This window comes from Oncorhynchus clarkii, chromosome 1 (assembly GCF_045791955.1).
Source record: "Oncorhynchus clarkii lewisi isolate Uvic-CL-2024 chromosome 1, UVic_Ocla_1.0, whole genome shotgun sequence".
NCBI lineage: Eukaryota > Metazoa > Chordata > Actinopteri > Salmoniformes > Salmonidae > Oncorhynchus > Oncorhynchus clarkii.
In genome coordinates, this window is record NC_092147.1 from 13,259,210 (window position 1) to 13,284,348 (window position 25,139).

Sequence of the window (25,139 nt, forward strand, 5' to 3'; positions counted from 1 at the left end):
AATAAAATATAAATATAGGACAAAACTTTGCTCTGTATATTTGTCTCATGTATTACTTTTACTTGGGTTACACGCGCGGATGAATTGGAGAATTCTCATATACTCTTGTCTGTGCCATTGCTGTTGCATTCCAAGCTTGTTTTGATGCATTCCAAACTAATTTGGAAATGAATGCACATTTTATAGAAGACTGTTCCTTCTGTAGTGATTTTGGGACATTTGTGGATTGAATTAAAATTATTATATAGGCCTTTCTCATAATTGTAACTGATACATTACAGGTCCTCGGAACGAATTGTATGTTGACATTGTTTCTTTACGTCGTGTCATTTATGTGCGACGACAGCGAAGGGGGAAAGATGGCGGCCGCCATGGTGCAAATGTCTTGTTTGTACCGTGGGATGCTAGCGGTCAGGGCAACTGGAATCCGACCGCTCATCCCTGGCCTGGTGCCGTCGCAGTTTAGAGCATTTTCTGTGAAGAAGGAGAAAGAGCCGGAACTGGAGGACAATCCATATTATAATAAATATCAGGAAAAGATCAGAAAGCTAAGGAGGTAACGTTATAAGCGAAAAAAAAGTCACACGCTAGCAAATATTAATTTAACGTTCGCTTGCTAACTTACCTACATTACATGGCAATAACACTGGGTGCTAGCTAATCTTGGTGCGCAACTGTCACTGTTTGTCAAATTAATTTCCCATGTGTAGTCAGCTAGCCAAGTCTTGCCAACCGTTAGCTAGCAGGGGGGTAATCATTAGTCCAGAACTTTTTCCTACGAAAACGAGTTATTGGACAAATTCAGGTTAGTTTCGTTTGGTTCCTAGTGAATACACCCCTGGTCTCTTGGTTGTATTCATTACGTCTTCGAAAAAAGTTTACCGTTTGACAACCAAACGTAACGGGGAGGAACCATCCTGATTTTGTCAAATAACTACTTTTCCAAAACTTTGTCCGTTTGGAGTAAACGGTTTGTTGGCGTTTTACAACCGACAACGTTTTGGAACAGAATCGGCATAATGAATACACCCCAGCTAGATAACGATATCTTGGCTTTTGACATGAATGGTACAGCGTGAGATGAAGGGTTATAATGAATGTTGATTGCTGCAGATTTCTCATCCTTGCTAATGCTTGGTCAACTGAGTGTGGCGTGTATTGGCTTTTTTAGTACTAGCTTGCTATCTGAACTAGAGGCCTTCACGGGTCCACCCCAACCCGATGACACAGGGTTCCACAAATCTGAAGTTGACACTTGGAGTCCTGTTTGGTGGCCACACACCTCAGCTCAGGTCTGTGTGAAATACTGACCAGACCAAAATGAGTGTTTAGAGTTTTATTTCTAAATGACAAACAAAAATGTATCATATTTACATTTGATTCTTTATTCACTAGAATAGTCGGGCCTCGAGGCATCCCAATTCAGCCGACGCCTGCCTCAACATTCCAATGCTATCACAAAATGTATCAGGTGGTTGTTTATGAAGGTTTTAGGTGACATTAGAATACGATAAATATACGATAAATATTTATTTCAAAGAATACAAAAGCACTTATTAATCGAAAAATGTACCTTTAACACAATTCAAGTGTTTATCTATAAATAGGCTACATTTTAACATACGCCATCACAAGGAAATCCATTATTTTTCATTTAGGGAACAATATGAAAATGTATTTTTTTTAAATTAAAACATAATAGCATATTTTTTATTTAATTATGTTAGTGCTTTTGAGTGTCGTGAGTGCCCGTGTGTGGAATCATGGAATCACGGCAATTCTGACAAAAAATGTATCATTTCAAGCATAGCTCGTCCACTAATTTTTCTTTGCGAGTTGTTTGGCAACGATAGGTTATTTGGAAACATCAGAATCTGTTCTTTTTGATTAGTATTTAAATATCAAAACGTCTTACATGCATGTAACTGTAGAAGGATTTGGAAAAAGTTGCCTTTTGGTGCTCTTTCCAGACCCCGTCCTGCCTGGAACTTAGAAATGTCCTTGTTTTCCATGAAAACGTACATGAAATGAGTTGCAAAATGAATAGGAAATATAGTCAAGATGTTGAAAAGGATACAATTAATGATTTTAATTGAAAAATTAATTCTGTCCTTCAAACTTTACTTTTGTCAAATAATCCTCCATTTGCAGCAATTACAGCCTTGCAGATCTTTGGCATTCTAGCTGTCAATTTGTTGAGGTAATCTGAAGAGTTTTCACCCCATGCTTCCTGATGCACCTCCCACAAGTTGGATTGGCTTGATAGGCGTCAACCACTCCTCCAGCATCTTTTCTTTTTTTCTGCGTCTCACGAATGTTCTTCTTTGTGATCCGAACACCTCAAACTTATATTTGTCTGTCCATAACACTTTTTTCCAATCTTCCTCTGTCCAGTGTGTTCTTTTGCCCATCTTGTTCAGGGGCAGAACAACAGATTTTTACCTTGTCAGCTCAGGGATTCGATCTTGCAACCTTCCGGTTACTAGTCCAACTCTCTAACCACTAGGCTACCTGCCTCCCCATTTGGATCCAATACAGACCCGACCCGGTCTCTCTAATCTATGACATGTTTGGGTTGGATCTGGTCGTATATTTTATATATATTTTATATATATATATTTTATATATATATTTTATATATATATTTTAAATTATTTCTAGGTTGGGTGGGGATTCTGCGGGTCTCATTTCTGAGACCCAAGAAGACTTCTAATCTGAACTTTCTACTACTCGGTACTTACCCTCCTGATTCAACTAACTTAATCAAGAGAATTCACTGCTTTTTTAAGTACTGGTCAGGAACAAAAGCCTGCACATACCAGGACAAGGATTGAGTGACAGTACTAATAACTACTAGCCAGAGCTAACCTTGATATTGTAGAGCTTGTAAGTCTTTTGTCCTGGTCTGGATAATTAAAGGCCTAACAGAAGTCATGACAGTCACTCTCCTCTGAGATGTTTCCTGCTACAAAATACACTGTTCTTTTTACCATTTTGTCTTTCATATCTAGGCTGAACTGTAGCTTAGTTTTGAACTTAGGGATTTCCTAACCAGCCTTTATTTAATTTTTTTCAGTGCCAAACCGCAGGAGTTCAATGCTCGGCTTGAGAAGCGAAATGAAATTAAACGGGAGCCACTCGGACACTCTAAACAATCAGAGTTCGTCAACCTCATGGAGCAGGAGGTAGGTTACTAAGATCGGAGGTTATATTGACCATAGTCCCTTGGACCAGACGGGTGATGGCAAGCAAGTCTACAATCTAATAGAACCCAGTGTTTTGATTTTGGAAATTGACCTCGCAGGCCCTCCTATAAGCTGGTTGTCTGGGTGGTTTGTCCTTATGATGCTAGGAAACCTTTTTAAAAATATTCTGGGTTCATGATTTCACCTGACTCATGCGCACAACCATGTAAGCACGAGCTGGGCTGGTATGTGTTAATGGCGTGTATTTAGATTGTGTGGTTATGCTTCAGGTTATAGGAATCTGAACCCAATACCAGCGGTTTGAGAAGTTTAATAATCATTCATAGCGTCATTTGGACCAACCACCCAGATAAACAGTAGAGTAAGTTCCAATGTAATTGGAGGGGTTGTGAAAGGACCGGACACAGCAATGTAATCAGAGGGTACCTAGCTAGGGTTAGCATTAGCTAGCTATCACCGGCCGACGTATTAAGCTACAGTGTCTAAAGAAAGTGTTCACACCCCTTGACTTTTTCCACACTTCAGCCTGAATTTAAAATGGATATTCATTGAGGTTTTGTGCCACTGATCAACACACAATACCTTACAATGTGGAATTTTGTTTTTAGAAATTTGCTGAAAAGTCTTGAATCAATAAGTTGCATGGACTCACTCTGAGTGCAATAATAGTGGTTAACATGGTTTTTGAACGATTACCCCATCTCTGTACCCGACACATACAATTGTCTGTAAGGTCCCTCGGTCGAGTAGTGAATTTCAACCACAAAGACCAAGGAGGTTTATCAATGCCTCACAGAGAAGGGAACCTATTGGTAGAAGGGTAAAAAAAAGAAGCAGACATTGAATATCCCTTTGAGCATGGTGATGTTATTAATAACGCTTTGGATGGTGTAGCAATACACCCAATCACTACAAAGATACAGGCTTCCTTCTGAACTCAGTTGCCGAAGAGGAAAAAAACTGCTCAGTAATTTCACCATGAGGCCAATGGTGACTGAGGATGTATCAACAACATTGTAGTTACTCCATAATACTAATGGACAAAGTGAAAAGTAGGAAGTCTGTACAGAATACACATATTCCAAAACATGTATCCTGTTTGCAATAAGGCACCAAAGTAATGTACTTTTTGCCCAGAATACAAAACATGTTTGTGGAAAATCCAACACATCACTGAGTAATCTTAATATTTCCAAGCATGGTGATGGCAGCATCATGTTACGGGAATGCTTGTCATCAGCAAGGACTAGGGAGTTGTTTAGGATAAAAAGAAACGGAATAGAGCTGAGCACAGACAAAATCCTAGAGGTAAATCTGGTTGTCTGCTTTCCAACAGACACTGGGGAAAAATTCACCTTTCAGCAGCACAATAACCTAAAACACAGGGCCAAATATACACTGGAGTTGCTTACTATGATAACATTGAATGTTTCTGAGTGGCCTAATTAGTTTTGGCTTGAACATTTATGGCAAGACTTGAAAATGGATGTCTGGCATACGCTCTGGATACGAGTTTCCGCTAAATTACTTAAATGTAAATGAGTTTTAAAATTATAATGAGCAAATATTGTACAATGCAGGTGTGCAAAGCTCGTAGAGGCTTACTCAAAAAGACTCGCAGCTGTAATCGCTGCCAACGTTGATTCTAACATGTATTAACTCAGGGGGTTGAATACTTATCTAATCAAGATGTATTAGTAGATATCATTTTTCTTCCACTTTGATATTCAAGTATTTTGTGTAGATTGTAAAAAAAAAAATTTAAACGTTTAAAAAAAGAAGAGAATTAAATCAATTTTAATCCCAATTTCTAACATAACAAAATGTGGAAAGGTCAAGGGGTATGAATACTTTCTGAAGGCTCTGTATATTGACCCTAGTGGTCTAAGGCACTACATCACAGTGCAAGAGGCGTCACTACAGTCCCTGGTTCGATTCCAGGCTGTATTACATCCGGCCGTGATTGGTAGTCCCATAGGGCGACGCACAATTGTCCCAGCGTGGTCCGGGTTTGGCCGGGGTAGGCCGTCATTGTAAAGAAGAACTTGTTCTCAACTGACTTACCTATGTAACACCTTCTGTTGGGTGTAATGGATTACCCTCTGCTGCTTAGGAGTGTGTCCCACGGTTGTACAATTCTTTACACTGAAACAATGTTTTTGCCAACCCCTAGATGCTCTGACAGCCTTTGTGCCAATATGTTTGATTGACATCCATTTATATGCAACAAATCTTATCTTATTTGCAGTTAGAGAAGCGTGACAACCAGGCTGATGGTTCAGGCAGATTCACCAAAGACAAGGTGAGAAGTCAAATCAGTGTATTAATACAATTTGCATAATTCGGTTGAATTTTGTGTAGTGCTTTACACTAGGTTTTAAAGCCCATGGATTTGTATGAGGGTAAATCACCCTGTCCACCTGGATAATACCATTTAAAGTTTCTTGCACAGACCCTAGGATCTATCCTGAACTTGGACTTGATCCAGGATAAGTCAGGAGAAGAAATTGCAGAGGTACGTGTTTAAATGTTTAGAGTAATTCAAACCTTGCATATCTATGTAAAGAACGTTATTTTTCATGTTTTCATACGAGGAATAAAACCCATTTTTTATGTAACTTTCATTTTGTTTTCAGCTTTGGAGGCAGTATTATGCCACAAAAGACACCATAAGCGCCATCATACCAGTAAGTTTGCCATTTTGTCGGATAACACTTTTGACAGTAGTTTAACAAATGCATAATTACAATTACATAATTCTTGCTCTATTTTAGGCCCACGTTTTTGAAGTGATTTTCAACAGAGCTAAGTGCAACCCTGTGGTAAGCATTTATAAGCTTTGTGCCTAGTAGAACTGTACTGTAGTTTGTTCAAAGGTTGATGATAAAGCAGTGTGTTTACAATGACATTGCACACATTGTGTGGCATGGTGACAGATCAAATGTGGTTGTTTGAGGAGTATCATGCATCAAAGGACACTGGATGGCAGTATTGTACAAGTAAAGAAAGAGAAGCTTTAATATTCAGCGCTTCCATAACATGTTGACCACAACCTGAATAATGTATGGACAACAGTGAATTGAGATGATTTAATACACAGCATTTCATTTTTTTTTATAGAAATGTTATACTCATGAGTCCACTATTGTTTTAATCTATCTGATAGTTGAATACAAAAACATTTAAAGGTATCACTCACCGATATAACAATGTGTTACTCCCCGACATCCAGTTCCTGTATGCGTTACCCCAAAAGGAGGGCTATGAATTTTTCCTGGGGCAGTGGTCGGACCACGAACTGCATTTCACGTCCCTGATCAATGTCCAGGTAACTCCTATATCATTTATCTTATAGCTCCTCTTTTAATGTTTTATTTAATTGAACCTTTATTTAACAAGGCAAGTCAGTTAAGAACAAATTCTTATTTACAACGACGGCCTACACCGGCCAAACCCGGACGATGCTGGGCCAAATGTGCGCCGCCCTATGGGACTCCCGATCACGGCCGGACATGCAGTGCCTTAGACCGCTGCACCACTCGGGAGCCCCTCTTCCTAGCTCACCCAAACAACACCATGGGTTTCAACACTGAACAAAAATACAAAAACAACATGCAACAATTTCATATATAAGGAAATCAGTCAATTGAAATAAATAAATTAGGCCCAATCTATAGATTTCAGCCAATCAGAATTAATTTTTCCCCACAACAGGGCTTTATTACAGACATAAATACTACACAGTTTCATCAACTGTCTAGGTGGCTGGTCTCAGACGATCCCGCAGGTGACGAAGCCGGATGTGGAGGTCCTGAGCTGGCTTAGTTACACGTGGTGTGTGGTTGTGAGGCCGGTTGGACGTACTGCCAAATTCTCTAAAATGATGTTGGAAGCCGCTTATGGTAGAGAAATCAACATTAAATTCTCTGGCAACCGCTCTGGTGGACATTCCTGCAGCAACATGCCAATTTCACATCCCTCAACTTGAGACATCTGTGGCATTGTTTTGTATGACAAAACTGCACATTTTAGAGTGGCCTTTTTTGACTTGTCTAATGATCATGCTGTTTAGCCAGCTTCTTGATATGCCACACCTGTCAGGTGGATGGATTATCTTGGCAAAGGAGAAATGCTCACTAACAGGGATGTAAACAAATTTGTGCACAACATTTGAGAGAAATAAGCTTTTTGTGCGTGTGGAAAATTTCTGTGATCGTTTTATTTTAGCTCATGAAACATGAGACCAACACCTTACATGTTGCGTTTTATATTTTTGTTCAGTATATGATGTATAGAAATACGATTATAGTCCTAGATAACTTGTATTATCTGTGGTGTAGATTCTATACTATATCGACTCTGTTTCCCTGACCCCCTCCACAGACCATGGGAGAGCACGCCCCCAGTCAGTTGATCCTCTACCACTATTCTGACCTGCAGAAAGACAAGGGTGTAGTGCTCATGACTGCCGAGATGGATCCTAAATTCATGGTAAGCTGTTTCTAATAAGCCATTGTACATGATGCAATACCACTTTAGAAATCCATAAAAAATAATGATGTTGAGGTCAATGTTAGAAGGCAGCAGCCCAGTTATACTCCACATTCAACATAAGCTTTACTCATACAGGCTAATCACTACTGTATACACACGGCACATTTAATCAATTATATCAACAACTGTGCAATGTGAAATGGTAATTAGTCAATTAGGTGTTCTGTAGATTACAGCAATGTCATTCACCTCTGGTATTTTTTGCACTGTAATTAGCAGAGAACTTTTTCTAATAGCTTGTAGTATAGCTTGTTTTATTTGGTTTGGTCCAAGTAGGGGAAGGCTTTTAACCTAATACTCCTGTTTTGCAGACAGTACATCTGGCTCAGTGCTTGGCCAATCAGGTGCAGCTGTTCTACGGAACCCAGCGGCAGGAGATTTTTAGATTGGTGGAGACCTTCAACCACAAACCAGCTGACTTTAAACACATGGCAGTGATTGCTGAGTTGGAACAGAGTGGCGTCAATCCTGCTCTCACCTCTGGGAACTAGATCAAGAGTTGTCAGACGGTGAAATTTTGCTCCAATTTACCAAGGGATTGGCACATGGTCATTCATTTGGCGCTAATCTTGCGTTTGCGAGAATGACGTCTTTTGCTTGGCACTAATGACCTGGTTGACCAGATGCATCAGTCAAAATGTATGCTAAATTCCCAGGCATAGATGATGTAATGAATCAATGTTATTTAATCTTATCAAAGCCTTAAATGTTCTTTTTCACCTCTCCCCTGTCCATCTTACTGTTGTACTTGACAGTAGTCTCATATTCTTGTCAGAACCCAGCCTACAACCCATAAGGCACTCTATACTGTACATAGGCCTCTGGTCAAATGTAATGCACTATGGCCCCTTGTGGAAGGTAGTGCTCTATACACAGAATAGAGTGCCATTTCGTGTATGGTGTTCCCCTTCCAAATATTCTTGTTATTTTTAGATAGAATAACAGCAGGAATTTGGTTTTCAAAACAATGGAGTGTACAATGAGGTTTCGTACATAAGTATATTTGTACATATAAGTAAACTCAGCAAAAAAAGAAACGTCCTCTCACTGTCAAGTGTTTATTTTCAGCAAACTTAACATGTGTAAATATTTGTATTAACATAAGATTCAACAACTGAGACATAAACTGAACAAGTTCCACAGACATGTGACTAACATAAATTGAATAATGTGTCCCTGAACATAAGGGGGGGGGTCAAAATCAAAAGTAACAGTCTGTATCTGGTGTGGCCACCAGCTGCATTAAGTACTGCAGTGCATCTCCTCCTCATGGACTGTACCAGATTTGTCAGTTCTTGCTATGAGATGTTACCCCACTATTCCACCAAGGCACCTGCAAGTTCCCGGACATTTCTGGGGTTAATGGCCCTAGTCCTCACCCGCCGATCCAACACGTCCCAGACGTGCTCAATTGGATTGAGATCCGGGCTCTTCACTGTTCATGGCAGAACACTGACATTCCTGTCTTGCAGGAAATCGCGCACAGAACAAACAGTATGTCTGGTGGCATTGTCATGCTGGAGGGTCATGTCAGGATGAGCCTGTAGGAAGGGTACCACATGAGGGAGGAGGATGTCTTCCCTGTAATGCACAGCGTTGAGATTGCCTGCAATGACCACAAGCTCAGTCCGATGATGCTGTGACACATCGCCCCAGACCATGACAGACCCTCCAAATCGATCCCGCTCCAGAGTAAAGGTCTCGGTGTAATGCTCATTCCTTCGACGATAAATGCGAATCCGACCATCACCTCTGGTGAGATGAAACCGCAACTCGTCAGTGAAGAGCACTTTTTTTTTTGCCAGTCCTGCCTGGTCCAGTGGCGGTGGGTTTGTGCCCATAGGCAATGTTTTTGCCGGTGAGGACCTGCCGTACAATAGGCTGAGAGAGTCCAGCCTCTCTCAGCCTATTGCGGACAGTCTGCGCACTGATGGAGGGATTGTGCGTCCCTAGTGTAACTTGGGCAGTTGTTGCCATCCTGTACCTGTCCCGCAGGTGTGATGTTCGGATGTACCGATCCTGTGCAGGTGTTGTTACACGTGGTCTGCCACTGCGAGGGCAGGCAGCTGTCCATCCTGTCTCCCTGTCGTGCTGTTTTAGGCGTCCCCCGTCGTTGCAATTTATTTCCCTGGCCACATCTGCAGTTCTCATGCCTCCTTGCAGCATGCCTAAGGCATGTTCAAGCAGATGAGCTGGGATGCCGGGCATCTTTCTTTTGGTGTTTTTCAGAGTCAGTAGATAGGCCTCTTTAGTGTCCTACGTTTTCATGACTGTGACCTTAATTGCCCACCGTCTGTAAGTTGTTAGTGTCTTAACGACTGTTCCACAGCTGCATGTTCATTAATTGTTTGTGGTTCATTGGACTAGCATGGGAAACGGTGTTTAAACCCTTTACAATGATCTGTGAAGTTATTTGGATTTGAACTAATTATCTTTGAAAGACAATGTCCTGAAAAAGGGACGCTTTTTTCCTGAGTTTATATTGTAGAGTAACTGTGTAATACTGAAAGAATGGTTAGACAATTTCTGTGTTCATTTATTTTACATAGTTGCAACTTGAGCGGTATGACTGGCCACATACAGTATCATTCACCTGTTGCACCCATTTATTTAGTGTCCTGATATATTGTTACAATAAATTCAAAAGGAACGTTCATAACATGCAAAATAGCTACCCTGGTTTGTACGGTTATGAACAATGCATAGATGCTTTTCCGGTTGCATGTGTACTTTGCTCAATCAATGTAAACATGGCGCAGTGCTTTCGAGCTGCCTCTGGTACCACTGGCTATAAATAAATGTATAACTACATTTTTATTGGTATTTCATGAATGAGTCATGTCTCACCCGTGCAAATTCCTCTAATGCCGTCAGGTGATCTGATAGGCTACTGTTCCTACAGAGGTGTGTCTGTCTGGAAATTTGGTACATTCATTCACAGCGGAGTTCATGTTTTTAAGACCTTTTTCTTTTCAGCACCTTTGTAAATTGCAGGATGTCTGTCGACAATGTTTATGGCCGCGTAGAGCAGTATAGGAACGCATGATAAACATTCATTATTTCGCTACTGACATTTTTTCACCCAACACTCGCAATTCGACTCCCATCACTTTATAGGTTATCAAATCTCTTTACGGATTAAGTCAGAAGCCGATTCATATCGATAATCAAGAGGTCGCTTCGCCAACGAGTTGACTTCGTCAGGTGCATAGCCTACAGCTCAGTTCAGTAGGCGAGCCAACGAAAAAAAGAACTGCGAGAAAACAGAACCACCCACAGAAGATTTATAGAGGTAATAAAACATTATGTATTGGCATTTTACCTGTTATCCGTATACATTTATAATTACAGAAGTAACTGTATCGGTCGTTGTCTCTGACAGCAGTACCATAATGTGGCCTAAGACAATTTCCCTTGTGTCAAATGATATATTTGCACAGTAGCTACACCTGTGCCTCAAGCATAACGATGGCATCAATTCGTCCATTGATGGTTTCACAAGCCTGCTGTATACAGACATGGATGTCTCTGGCTTATCTGAATGAAGATGTTATCTTATAAACGTTGCACTTTCAGTTAGAGCTTTATTCTTCTGTTTTGAATAATGGAGCACACCTAGGCTTAAACCTGTTTTAATGCAGAATATTTGCACTGACAAACCATTTAGCCTACATACATAGCCGACAAAACACATAAAAAATAAACTAGCACATGACTGAAATAAATTCAACTAGGCTAATATATCTAGTTAACACCATTGTGTATTAAAAATCCCTTTTTAATTAATTATATATTATAGGCTAATAGGCAACATGCGTTTCTCCAAGTGTCATGACATTGCTGAGAATCTGATCTAGAATATGTTCAACGTATAACTCAAATGTGTTGATAATGGATTCGACATTCCACAACATCACGTTATAGCCCTACTATACTTGTCCAGTAACCATGGTTTCTTGCAAATGACTGAAACACTAGATAGCGTCCTCCACTTCCTCCTTCTACCTTTTCTTGACTCATTCACCCGTCTGCCTGCTGCTCACATGATGAATGCTCCACAGATGGCGAAGGCAGACCAGCGCTTTGGGCAGAGAGATGGCTCCGACCAGAACTTTGACTACATGTTCAAGCTCCTCATCATTGGAAACAGCAGCGTGGGAAAAACCAGCTTTCTGTTCCGCTACGCAGACGACTCGTTCAGCAACTCTTTCGTCAGCACAGTGGGCATCGACTTCAAAGTCAAGACTGTCTACAGGAATGACAAGAGGGTTAAGCTCCAGATATGGGTGAGTTGTAGACAGTTTTCTCTAGTCAATTCAAACTGAATCTATTATCACCTTGTGGATTTTGAAGCTATTATGTTTCTATTGTTTTCTATTCTATATCTATGTCACCATAAATGTGCCATGTGATGCAGCTGACGTTTTTGTCACCTGTTTTCAGTCCGTCTGAGCTTGATCAGACCGAACATAAGATGAGGATCATATTTCATTCAATTAGGCCTATATAGTCATTCTACAGTTATACATGCTAAAAGTCCACTGCTCAAGATACAGGGCTTGAGTGCACTGTGCATAAGGATTATAATAATTACGCACAAGTAGGCTAAATACAGGATAGATAATCATGTTATTATGTACATAATGATTATTATGTTCAGTCTCTTCTGGGTTATGCTTTGTTGATCCATTTAGTATTTGTTTCTGGCTTGAGCTCCACATTCACGATTGCACCCAATCCTTGTAACTACAGCCAGGACGATATCATGACTGTATTGTAGATAAATTACAAACACACACACACACACACACACACACACACACACACACAGTATTTCCCCTGCAGGCCTAGGGAGACAGAAGCTTCTGGTGAGCTTGCATCATTGAGTAATGATTGTTGTCATGGCAGCAGCTCTTCACATTACTCCCCAACAGCGAGATTCTGTGAGGTAATTGAGTGAGGGGTAAGGGGTAAGAACCCACAGAGGGTATACAGGGGGGTGTGGGGAGGAGCTATGCAGACTCAACTGCTAGAGTAAATTGCAATTTGTGATAAACCGAGAGTGGTAATCAGTGCAGATTGAGCCCGTCTTCAATGCCAGGCTGGAGGTGTAAAAATAAAAATAGAATGTGGTGTGGTCACACTCAAAACAGCTGCGGCACGATTGATGTTGGCAGCAGCAGCGACAATCTTGCAAAAACATACAGCAATGCCATCACTGGCTCCGTGAGAGCAGACAGCAAGCTCCACTACAGCAAACTCTAAGCACAGTTAGGGTTGCCGCCTAGCCTATTTACCCAGTGCTTCTCTAGAACCAGTGGTGTAGAATACAGATCTGGGTTCAAATCATTTCAAATAGTTCATCTGTGCAGGATTGAGCATGCCTGGTTGGACCAATAGAATAGTAAAAAAAAAAATGCAAGCCCCGCCCATCTGGCACTCCAGGCAGGCTAAAGCAAATGATCAAAGTTGGTTGAGAGAATGCCAAGAGTGTGCAAAGCTTTGTTTAACACTTTTTTGGTTACTACATGATTCCATATGTGTTATTTAATCGTTTTTATGTCTTCACTATTATTCTACAATGTAGAAAATAGTACAAATAAAGAAAAACCCTTGAATGAGTAGGTGTGTCTAAACTTTTGACTGGTACTGTACATATACACACAGCAACAGCACAGCCTTCATTGTAAAACAATTCTTAAAGGCTCAGTGCAGTCAAAAACCTGTTTTTTAAATATATTTCCAAACTATGAGGTTAAAACAACACTGTGAAAATGATGATGATGCCCTTTTAGTGTAGGAGCTGTTTGAAAAGACCACCTAATTCTTTCTAGCTAGCCATTTCACACCGGGTACACTAGCAAAATTCTTTCTTGAGAAATTGCTTTTGCTAAGAAGCTATTTTTGTTTATTGTTTTCAATTAAATGGTCAAAAATCACAGTAAGGTACTTCATTCTTATCCAAAAATGATTTGATATTGAGATAAAAACGGCTGCATTTGAGCCTTTAAAGTTTAAACTGCTTAAAAAAGAACTGTTTAAAGGTGAAATATACAGAAATCACTCCACGATTTCATGGTAGCTAAAATTCTAATAGTTCACATAATTTATGTGACAAAACAAGTACTCAAGAGTGTAGAATCAATGTACCATATAAACCGCTGTGAAATATATTTTACATAACCAAAAATATTTGAAGCTGATGTACAAAACTGAAAGTAAAAGATGCTAATACGAAAGAACGGGAACCATAGAAATTGCGCACATAGAACAGGTCTACTGTGTCTTAGACTTGCTTTCAATGAGAATGACAGATCTATAACTCACATCTATGTGAATTTGATCAAGTAGCCCAAAAAGTTACATATTGTGGCTTTAAACACTAAGAAAAAATCTTAATTTCATGCAAATTTTCAATGTAGATATGGTCCTGCGTATGACCGCTAGGGGGCGATGCAGTTCAATCTACCGCAGTCATGGCAACCAGGGACTTCATATCCCACTTCCCATCGATGGGAAGTTGTTGCGGTGATGTATGATTACGTGTTCATACACACCCAATAATCTGTGTTTAACGCCACATATGGGGTGTGTGAGAGCTTTCGCTTTGTACATATAGAGCGATCATTGTACAATATGTCCATCCGGGCCATCACGGTTTTCCGACATGGCATCGTGTAGATTTGCCATCAGGGCATTGAAGCCGACATCCACTACCATTGACAATGGCTGCATATCAACTGCAATCATTTCTGTAATCAGCGCTGTGATTTTCTCACTCCGTCCCTTTATCGCACTGCTTTCGTCTGTTAGGGGCATACGCTGCTGCTAGCAACGGTTTGACTCATGGTGCCTCCCTTTCAGATGGTTAAACATTGCACCTGTACTGCCACTGTAGCTCACTTCCTTCCACCTCGCAAAGTTTGCATTTCACCACCTTTTCATTTAACTTCTCAAAGTGTTGCCAAACAGGACTTCGCTGCTGTCTCACTCTGCCGTTTGTCCAACTGTTAACGACAATGACGTGCGGAGCGCTTTATATCCATGGCAAATAACGTTACAGCATTGTTGGGTATTTGTTGAATTAAAATGTTTATATTCATGATGATGAAAGGGACCTGTTAGGGATAGCTTTGTGATAACGGCACTGTTATTTCATTTTTTTTTAAATAAATTAAGAAACGTTTTTCAGTTTGTTAACGTTTAGAAGAAAAACAAAACTATCACAATTTATTTTAAACGTTAACACCCCTTGCCTCCATATAACTCATTTCAGAATAATAATCATGTAGTGTTCTTTACTTGAACACAATCAGTCCTGGGTTCAAATAGTATTCCAAATAGTCCAACCACTATCACGGTACCAGCAAAAATTTTGCACATACCTACTCATTCCAGGGTTTTTCTTAATTTGTACTATTTTCTACATTGTACAATAATAGTGAAAACATCAAAACTATGAAATAACACGTATGGAATCATGTAGTAACCAATAAAGTGTTAAACAAATCAAAAATATATTTGAGACTCTTCAAAGTAGCCACCCTTTGCCTTGATGACGGCTTCAGGACAAGTCTTTGAATGTCCTTGAGTGGCCCAGCCAGAGCCCAGACCCATCTAACATCTCTGGAGAGACCTGAAAATAGCTGTGCAACGACGCTCCCCAAATAACCTGACAGAGCTTGAGAGGATCTGCAGAGAATAATGGGATAAACTCTCAAAATACAGGTGTGCCAAGCTTGTAGTCATACCCAAGAAAACTTGAGGCTGTAAAGTACTGAGTAAAGGGTCTGAATACTTATTTAAATGGGATATTTCATTTTTTATATTTTTTTAATGAATTTGATCAAATAAAAAAAATTTAAAAAACAGTTTTTGCATTTTCATTATGGGGTATTGTGTGTAGATTTAATGAGATGTTTTTTTTCATCCATTTTAGAGTAAGGCTGTAATGTAACAAAATGTGGAAAAAGTCAAGGGGTCTGAATACTTTCTGAATGCACTCCCATGCATTCAACCCAAGCATCCAACAATGGTACTTGAAACAAGCAGCGGAAAATCCTGTCAAAGACCACTTGGCAGACCACCTGGCATTTACACTCAAATACGCAAACAAAAGCACCTGTTTTGGGCTGTGTATTTGATATTAGTCAAATACACAGAAAAGCATTTCAAATACCAGATACTGAAATACATATGTATTTGAACCCTGTTCTGCACATAATTTAACTTGGTCGTCCCGCTCCGACCCCAGGGGTCCACCGACCCGCAGAGCTCCGACATGACACACCCCACTCAGCTGCAGAATCGTAGTGAAACATTTATTATTGGCTTTGTGTGGACTATGCCAGGGCCAGAGTGACATTCCACAGGACGCGAGACCCCCAGGGCCAGAGTGATATTCCACAGGACGCGAGACCCCCAGGGCCAGAGTGACATTCCACAGGACGCTAGACCCCCAGGGCCAGAGTGATATTCCACAGGACGCGAGACCCCCAGGGCCAGAGTGACATTCCACAGGACGCGAGACCCCCAGGGCCAGAGTGATATTCCACAGGACGCTAGACCCCCAGGGCCAGAGTGATATTCCACAGGACGCGAGACCCCCAGGGCCAGAGTGACATTCCACAGGACGCGAGACCCCCAGGGCCAGAGTGATATTCCACAGGACGCTAGACCCCCAGGGCCAGAGTGATATTCCACAGGACGCGAGACCCCCAGGGCCAGAGTGACATTCCACAGGACGCGAGACCCCCAGGGCCAGAGTGACATTCCACAGGACGCGAGACCCCCAGGGCCAGAGTGATATTCCACAGGACGCTAGACCCCCAGGGCCAGAGTGATATTCCACAGGACGCTAGACCCCCAGGGCCAGAGTGATATTCCACAGGACGCGAGACCCCCAGGGCCAGAGTGACATTCCACAGGACGCGAGACCCCCAGGGCCAGAGTGATATTCCACAGGACGCTAGACCCCCAGGGCCAGAGTGATATTCCACAGGACGCTAGACCCCCAGGGCCAGAGTGACATTCCGCAGGACGCTAGACCCCCAGAGCCAGAGTGACATTCCACAGGACGCTAGACCCCCAGGGCCAGAGGGACATTCCACAGGACGCTAGACCCCCAGGGCCAGAGTGACATTCCACAGAACGCTAGACCCCCAGGGCCAGAGTGACATTCCACAGGACGCTAGACCCCCAGGGCCAGAGTGACATTCCACAGGACGCTAGACCCCCAGGGCCAGAGTGATATTGCACAGAACGCTAGACCCCCAGGGCCAGAGTGACATTCCACAGGACACTATATATATATATATATATACATACATACATACATACATACATACATACATACATACATACATACATACATACATGCATACATTCTAATCAGGAGGAATGGGAACCAGGTGCATAATGAGACGACAGTCCGGGGTTGGTGGTAATGAATCCAGTTCAGTGACACCTAGAAGGCCGGTGATGCAGACCTCCGGAGCTGGTGAACGCAATGAGCAGCAGTACTGGGGGAATCCGTGACAACTTGTCTCCAAAGTGGTCCTCTGGTAAAAAACAAGCACATATAATTATTAAAAGGCAAGACAAAATTACAAACACCCATAATATATTCATTTATATTGACATCCTAGAAATTATTCTGCTTAGGGGGCTGATACACCAACAAGTATAGGACGACATTTAGGAAGAAGTATATCTACCCATGCAACCTCAAATCCATCCATTTTCAGATCTGAACGAGAATTACATAATTCCTAGTAAAAACACAATGCATTGTTGTTCGTGTTAAACCATTGTGTTTTGTCACGAAGGTGGAGCCTATGTCTATGAATATGAATTCTCCATTAATTAGATCAGGACAAAGTCCTAGGCTTTGTCCTACACATATGCTTGCTTATGTGCATTAATCAAACGAATGGACACAGAGGCAGCAAAGCAGCAACAAATCAGCATTACTGGAATATTTGCTTTCTATATTTAGACGGGGAAAAACAGCCATTTTTACATTCTGCAATCAAGATTAAACAGTTACATTAGGAAGAGTGAGCTGCCATAAGGACTGACAGATAAGATATTGACACTTCTGAAAGTCACATTGATGGCAATCATGACAAGCACAGATGGGGAGACCTGGGGAGAGATCAGTGGATCCGTCATTGGTATCAATAGATGATTGAGTCTTTTATCAGATTAGGTTTAGAGTCTTATTACGATTAGGGAGAGGTTGGTGTGGTAGCCCGGTCCCTGTATTTTGTTTGTATGACCATAGGAGTTGACTATATACAGCACTAACAGATCTGGGAACAGGTCATTGATATGGATGGCACCCACTGAGTGCACGTGTACACATTCAAACCTGTCCTTTCCTTACAATAAAAAAAATCTGGGGCACAGATGATGTCAAGTGATCAGAAACCTCAGAGGCCGTATCAAGCGTTTCAGAGTAGGACTGCTTATTTAGGATAAATGCTGCCTTTTAGCTCCCGTTAAAACCTCTTTGGGCTAGGGGGCAGTATTTTGACGATGAAAAGCAGCCCAAAGTAAACTGCCTGTTACTCACGGATAGGATATGCATATCATTGGTAGATATGCATAGAAAACACTCTAAAGTTTCTAAAACTGTTAAAAGTATGTCTGTGAGTATAATAGAACTGATATGGCAGGCGAAACCCAGAGGACAAACCATCCCCCCCAAAAAATGTTTTCACCCTACCACTGTTTCCTATGGCTGTCATTTTTATTATGAGGCAAAATCCTCCCAGATTGCAGTTCCTAGGTCTTCCACTAGATGTCAACAGTCTTCAGAAAGAGTTTTAGGCTTGTTTTTGGACAAATGAGCTAGAATTTGTAGTTTTTCAAGGTGGCTCCCATTTTGGCTGTAGTGTTTTCATGTCCGTGGATGAGAGCACGTTCTTTGTTGTTTTTCTCCAGTAAAGACAATAACGATTCTCCATCTTTATCGTTTATTTACATATTAGGGTACCTGCGGTTTGATTATAAACGTTGTTTGGAGAAGTTTATTAGTAACGTTTGGGATTCATTTTGTATGCATTTTGATAGCGGGAAACCGGTGGATTATTGACTGAAGCGTGCCAACTAAACTGAGTTTTTGGAGATATAGAGAAGGACATTATCGAACGAAAGGACCATTTGTGATGATTCTGGGACCTTTTGGAGTGCCAACAGCATTTATTATATCGCTATTTCTGACTTTCGTGGCGCACCTGCCTGGTTGAAATATGTTTTTCATGCTTTTGTATGCGGGGCGCTGTCCTCAGATAATCGCATGGTGTGCTTTCGCCGTAAAGCCTTTTTGAAATCTGACACAGCGGCTGGATTAACAAGACGTTAAGCTTTATTTTGATGTATAACACTTTTATTTTCATGAGTGTTAAATATTTATATTTCTGTAATTTGAATTTCACACTGCAATTTCACTGGATGTTGTCGAGGTGTGCCGCTAGCGGGACGTCTAGCCATAACAGGTTTTAATAAGATTACATATCCAAGTGGGGCTGATCCAGATGCTAAGATGCTTGATACATACGATGGCCCCAGAAACACTGCCTGCCTTGGGTTCACAGCCCATCACTACAGATCGCTGTTAGCAGCGCGACCAAGTATACTGTGATCTTAAATGATAAGTGGCAAGCCGAGGGCTTGGCCATGCAACTGCTACTGTTCTGATTGCCAATGTGACATTGCAACTTCCACAGGTATCACGTGCCATGAGTTGAGATGAGAAAAGCTTGAGTTTGACAATCCCGGTGGTTATTCTGGCATTTCACAGATGTAGCGTCTATGTCTTGGGATTTTCCCAGGCAACAGCTCCTGCGTGGTTATAAGCCTAGATTTGGAAGATTCCAGATAAGGGTATTGGCGTCACTTTCCATCCATGCCTCCTTTAACCCCACAACTCCTGCTAACATGTCTTAATGTCCCCCAGTCACAGTCAGTCCCTTTGACAAAGATCTGTCTCCCATAGCAAACCATTCTGTCGATGGCAGTTCATGTGTCATTGGAAGGTTGACTGCATTGGAGTTTCTGCTAGATGGGCAAGATGCAAAGTCAAAATGTATGAAAACCAAAATTTGCTTTTTGGTCTTAATTTAAGTTTAGGATTAGGCATTAGGGTTAGCAGTGTGGTTAGGTTTAAAATCAGACGTGATGACTTTGTGGCTGTGCTATCTAGTGACCACTTTGCAGAGCTGCCTCCAGTACATGAGTCTTCTCAATAAATGCCAACTTGTATAATATTGCCCTGTACCATTGCAGTTTTCTAACATGTTTTTTTTACTCTAATACAGTGGTTCTTTCACACAGCACTGAAAGCTTCTTTATTATCATAGGATGCTATATGAACATTGAACAATATTAATATGCCTTTGTCTCTCCTAGGATACAGCAGGGCAGGAGAGGTACAGGACTATCACCACCGCTTACTACAGAGGAGCTATGGGCTTCATCCTCATGTACGACATCTGCAATGAAGAGTCCTTCAACGCTGTGCAGGACTGGTGGGTCTGCTGACTGAGACACCAGGGCTGTCTCTCAATACTCTCAAATGGCTTCCTTTGCTGCTTTCATTACTCACCACTGGAGAATACACTGATTGTGTATGTGTGTGTGTGTGTGTGTGTGTGTGTGTGTGTGTGTTTCAGGGCTACCCAGATAAAAACCTATTCGTGGGATAACGCTCAGGTCATCCTGGTAGGCAACAAGTGTGATGTGGGCGAGGAGAGGGTGGTGCCCACAGAGAAGGGGAAGCACTTGGCTGACCAATTAGGTGAGTTAATTGCCTGGATTACCATATTGTCAAGACTGTCCTTCTGCTGAAATTCATGTTATTTCGCCTTATAGCAGTGCTGACTTGCATGGTATTTCTGGCCAGGACAAGATTCCATGTTTGTGAGATTTTAATTGAAACCACACTGAGGAATTGTGGTGGTGAACAAAATGGCGTCTACTCTACTCTATTCTAGTATGAATGAAGAATAAATTGGTAATACACAAGAAAGATTTATCCCCTGGGGCTATATAGTGCCCTTTATTGGGACAGTGAAGCCATTTGTCTTTTGGCTTTATACTCGAAAGGTTTGGATTTGAAATCAAACAATGACTATGAGGTTAAAGTGCAGACTGTCCGTTTTCATTTGAGGACATTTTCATTCATATCGCGTGAAACATTTAGAAATTACAACACTTTTTTTTTTACATAGACCCCCCCCCCCCCCCCCCCATTGTAGGGGACCAAAAGTATTGGGACAAAATCACTTATGTGTATTAAAGTAGTAAAAAAGTTTAGTATTTGGTCCCATATTCCTAGCACACAATGACCTCATTGTGTGCATTTGCTGTTTGTTTTGGTTGTGTTTCAGATTATTTTGTGCCCAATAATGTATTGTGTCATCTTGGAGTCACTTTTATTGTAAATAAGAATATAATATGTTTCTAAACACATCTACATTAATGTGGATGCTTCCATGATAATGGATAGTCCTGAATGAATTGTGAAATATGATGAGTGAGAAAGTTAGTTATTTACATTTAATTTCTACTAGGCACAAATTAATCTGAAACACAACCAACACATACAGCAAATGCATCCAACATTATTCACTGTCCCAGTAGTTACGGAGGGCACTGTATAAGCAAATCCACATCAGTTCTTCTCTATACGTGTTATTAGCATTACTCTAGTCTTGTCAAGAGTCTACACACGTCATCTCTATAGCTGTGCGGCATAACGTGCCATGTCTGTGCTTTGCGCCCCATGTTGTGGAGGCAAGCTAATCAGTGCTAGTTGTTTCATGCTCTCTGCTCTGATGTCACCTTTCTGAGACGACCTGTCACTCCTGGAGCTTTGTGTTAGCCTCTTGCTCTCAAATGTTGAACGGTTGGCTGAAGTGTGACCACTGTTGAGGGTATCTTATCGAATCCTGGAGCGTGTTCGTACTTGGTACACAGCATGGTATAACCTGTGTAATATTTAGTATCCCGTGTCCTCACCTAGCTCTGGTCCTAGGTGTTAGTGTGCATTCCACTACTAACTTATTAGAGGAACGCACACTAACGCCCTGGACCAGAGCTATGTACTCACCATACTGTATGTACTCCTTCTGTCTGTGTGCAGGGTTCGAGTACTACGAGGCCAGCGCCAAGGAGAACATTAATGTCCGCCAGGTGTTTGAGCGGCTGGTCGACATCATCTGCGTCAAGATGTCCGAGCGAGTGGACGTGGAGCCGCCCATGGTCCCCGGCGTCAAGACTACCAGACTCACCGACAAGCCCCCCCAGTTACCTCAGAAGTGCACCTGTGCCTGACTCACACTTATAGGGCTGAGCCAAGCCATGCCGAGCCAAGCCATGCCGAGCCATACTTGGCTGGCCTGGTTACGCTTCTACCATAGTTGCTGGAACCATACTGGAAAATACCATTTGAATAGAAACTATCCTAGCCAGCACCGTGCAGTTGGGGTTGGCCCTATAGTATGAGTGAGGTACTACTGATTTGGCCCCTCAGTTCTCCACTACGATACTTGCCATTCAAATCAAAATCAAATCAAATGTATTTATATAGCCCTTTGTACATCAGCTGATATCTCAAAGTGCTGTACAGAAACCCAGCCTAAAACCCCAAACAGCAAGCAATGCAGGTGTAGAAGCACGGTGGCTAGGAAAAACTCCTAGAAAGGCCAAAACCTAGGAAGAAACCTAGAGAGGAACCAGGCTATGAGGGGTGGCCAGTCCTCTTCTGGCTGTGCCGGGTGGAGATTATAACAGAACATGGCCAAGATGTTCAAATGTTCATAAATGACCAGCATGGTCAAATAATAATAATCACAGTGGTTGTCGAGGGTGCAGCAAGTCAGCACCTCAGGAGTAAATGTCAGTTGGCTTTTCATAGCCGATCATTACGAATATCTCTACCACTCCTGCTGTCTCTAAGAGAGTTGAAAACAGCAGGTCTGGGACAGGTAGCATTCCACTACTGTTCTTTCCCAACTCCCTGTAAAGCTATTACAAGTTCCACAAACCTCTTTCCAAAAAAGTAGCCAACTATACAATGTAATTTATCAAGCTACCAATAACCACTACTACTACCACTACCACCAAAAACTACTACCATCAATAACTACTACTACCACTACTACTACTACTATTTACATATGTTTCCCCCCTGTAGCCTTGACCTCCAGCTGGTTCAGAGGTCAAGGAACACTAAGCAGGGTATACAGGTAAGCACAGCATTGCCTCTATCCTCCAAAAAGTGGCTTCACCACCGCACAAAGAAACACAAGACCACATCAGTTTACATTACAAGTTTACACGGGTTAGGAGACGAGCCTCGATAGCTGCATAGTCTTCAAGTTCAGAATAATTTGGTTTAGTGCTCTTGTTGACCGTCCTTTACAAGCACTAAAGCGAAGACAAACTACCCACTGGGTACAGACGTCAGTTCAATCTAGTTTTGATTTACATTTGGTTGAGTTGTCAACTAACGTGAAATCAACAAATTCACCACGACATTGGATTTAGGTTCAAAGTTGGATAAAAAATAGATATAAATGCCCTTATGTTGATGACTTTTTGCAAATCAAATCAGTTTTCCACATTGATTCAACATCATCACATATATTTTTGGGGTTGAAATTATGTAGAAACAACATTGATTCAACCAGTTTTTGCCCGGTGGGTAACAATCTTCCCCGTAGATTTTTGAGTCTCTTAACAATATGCAGTGCAACTGTCTCTTGAAGAGGTAGTAACAATGGTACACTGTTGAAATGGCAAGATGTCCAATACCTCTTTCATCACCAACACTAAGCCAATGCCATGTACAGGGAGTTCTGACATTCTGAGGGACTATATAGAATATAGATGTTCATTGGAGAGCACACTCTTTATCCTTCAGCTAATATCATCTAGACGTTATGTAGGCCATGTTTATGTACAGTGTTTATTTCATGAAAATGTGTGTGTTTTAGAGAGCAAAGCAGTCTATTGTTGTGTATGACACATAACTGAGTGTTCAGTTGTAACGGTTTCATTTGTGTATCATGTAACTTGGGCAGAGGTACATGTCAACATCAAAATACATTGTGAAATGGAAGAGACAGAAAATTATATTTTAAAATGTTCTGCTTAAAAAAAAACAATGGCAAAATCTTAAACATATTCTGCAAAATCTTTGTATCGCAAAGTAGCACGTTTTTAAGTAAAGCTTCCCACCATGTGTATTTTCAGTTTTATATTTAAATGTCTTAATATAATGATTTAATATGTGAATTTGTAAATCATAGTTCTAATCTATAATGGTGTTTGCTGAATTTATTTTGATGCTGTATTATGGGAAGAAATATAGACCATTAATGTGAACTTGTTGTTACAGTGAACTCCTAGACAAAGTGGGAGAAAAGCACAAAGTGATTGTACAACATTTTGTGGATGTTTGTATATTATAGATGCAATTTAGTATATTAAAAAGCACAACTCTACTTTAATTCATTGATTCCATTTATCACGAATGGGCTTTTGAATTCTGTACAATCAGTTAAACTACAACGAATCAAATGTTCTTATAGGCAGTTAGCATCGAAATCTTATTAAAAGAAGTATTCTAATTCCTAATTATAAACTGGATGGTTCAAGCCCTGACTGCTGATTGGCTGAAAGCCGTGGTTTATCAGACCGTATACCACAGGTATGACAAAACATATATTTTTACTCTTCTAATTACATTGGTTTATAATAGCAATAAGGCACCTCGGGGGTTTGTGGTATATGGCCAATATACTGTACCATGGCTAAGGGCTTTATCCAAGCACTCTGCATTATGTCATGCGCAAGAACAGCCCTTAGCCATGGTATATTGGCCATATGCCTTATTGTTTAATTCTATGGCAGCTACACTGTATTCATACAATAGCACAATTAGTACTACAGGGCCTTTAGAAAGTATTCTGACCCCTTGACTTTTTCCACGTTTTGTTACGTTACAGCCTTATTCTAAAATGTATTAAATTGCTTTTTTTCCCCCTCATCAACCTTCTTTTCCCCTCATCAGTCTTCTTGGGTATGACGCTACAAGCTTGGCACACCTGTATTTGGGGAGTTTCTCCCATTCTTCTCTGCAGGTCTTCTCAAGCTCTGTCAGGTTGGATGGGGAGCGTTGAGGCACAGCTATTTTCAGGTCTCTCGAGATGTTTGATTGGGTCGAAGTCCAGGCTCTGGCTGGGCCAATTAAGGACATTCAGAGACCTGTCCAAAAGCCACTCCTGCGTTGTCTTGGCTGTGTGCTTAGGGTCATGTTCCTGTTAGAAGGTGAACCTTTGCTCCAGTCTGAGGTCCTGAGCACTCTGG

At 41.3% G+C, this 25,139-nt stretch overlaps 2 protein-coding genes across 3 annotated transcripts; both read left to right on the forward strand.

The window, feature by feature from the left end:
* The first annotated feature begins 324 nt into the window (after window positions 1–324).
* LOC139424132 (ATP synthase mitochondrial F1 complex assembly factor 1-like) lies at window positions 325–8,797 on the forward strand. 2 transcript variants are annotated; one of them, XM_071175850.1, is made up of 9 exons: window positions 325–556; window positions 3,077–3,185; window positions 5,455–5,508; window positions 5,659–5,721; window positions 5,843–5,893; window positions 5,981–6,028; window positions 6,439–6,534; window positions 7,590–7,697; window positions 8,072–8,797. In XM_071175850.1, exons 1-9 carry the CDS (start codon window positions 333–335, stop codon window positions 8,249–8,251), a joined length of 933 nt encoding a protein of 310 aa, XP_071031951.1. In that variant the 5' UTR covers window positions 325–332; the 3' UTR covers window positions 8,252–8,797. The 2 variants fall into 2 exon arrangements, with proteins under 2 accessions (XP_071031951.1, XP_071032016.1); XM_071175915.1 differs by lacking the exon at window positions 6,439–6,534 and having other exon boundaries at window positions 333–556.
* A 1,993-nt stretch (window positions 8,798–10,790) lies between these two features.
* Window positions 10,791–22,426, forward strand: LOC139415170 (ras-related protein Rab-3B-like). The gene is made up of 5 exons (XM_071163054.1): window positions 10,791–11,052; window positions 11,822–12,046; window positions 20,175–20,293; window positions 20,438–20,562; window positions 21,910–22,426. The coding sequence occupies exons 2-5, from the start codon at window positions 11,822–11,824 to the stop codon at window positions 22,098–22,100; spliced, it is 660 nt and encodes a 219-aa protein (XP_071019155.1). The 5' UTR covers window positions 10,791–11,052; the 3' UTR covers window positions 22,101–22,426.
* The last annotated feature ends 2,713 nt before the right edge of the window (window positions 22,427–25,139 follow it).

Excerpts from the sequence above, each read along its gene's own strand:
- LOC139415170 (XM_071163054.1), top strand. The coding sequence starts at position 11,822 with ATGGCGAAGGCAGACCAGCGCTTTGGGCAGAGAGATGGCTCCGACCAG. Across the intron at positions 20,294-20,437 it reads TTCAACGCTGTGCAGGACTG|GGCTACCCAGATAAAAACCT; the intron begins GTGGGTCTGCTG and ends TGTGTGTTTCAG. Across the intron at positions 20,563-21,909 it reads GCACTTGGCTGACCAATTAG|GGTTCGAGTACTACGAGGCC; the intron begins GTGAGTTAATTG and ends GTCTGTGTGCAG.
- LOC139424132 (XM_071175850.1), top strand. The coding sequence starts at position 333 with ATGTGCGACGACAGCGAAGGGGGAAAGATGGCGGCCGCCATGGTGCAA. Across the intron at positions 5,722-5,842 it reads CAGGAGAAGAAATTGCAGAG|CTTTGGAGGCAGTATTATGC; the intron begins GTACGTGTTTAA and ends TTTTGTTTTCAG. Across the intron at positions 6,029-6,438 it reads GAGCTAAGTGCAACCCTGTG|TTCCTGTATGCGTTACCCCA; the intron begins GTAAGCATTTAT and ends CCCGACATCCAG.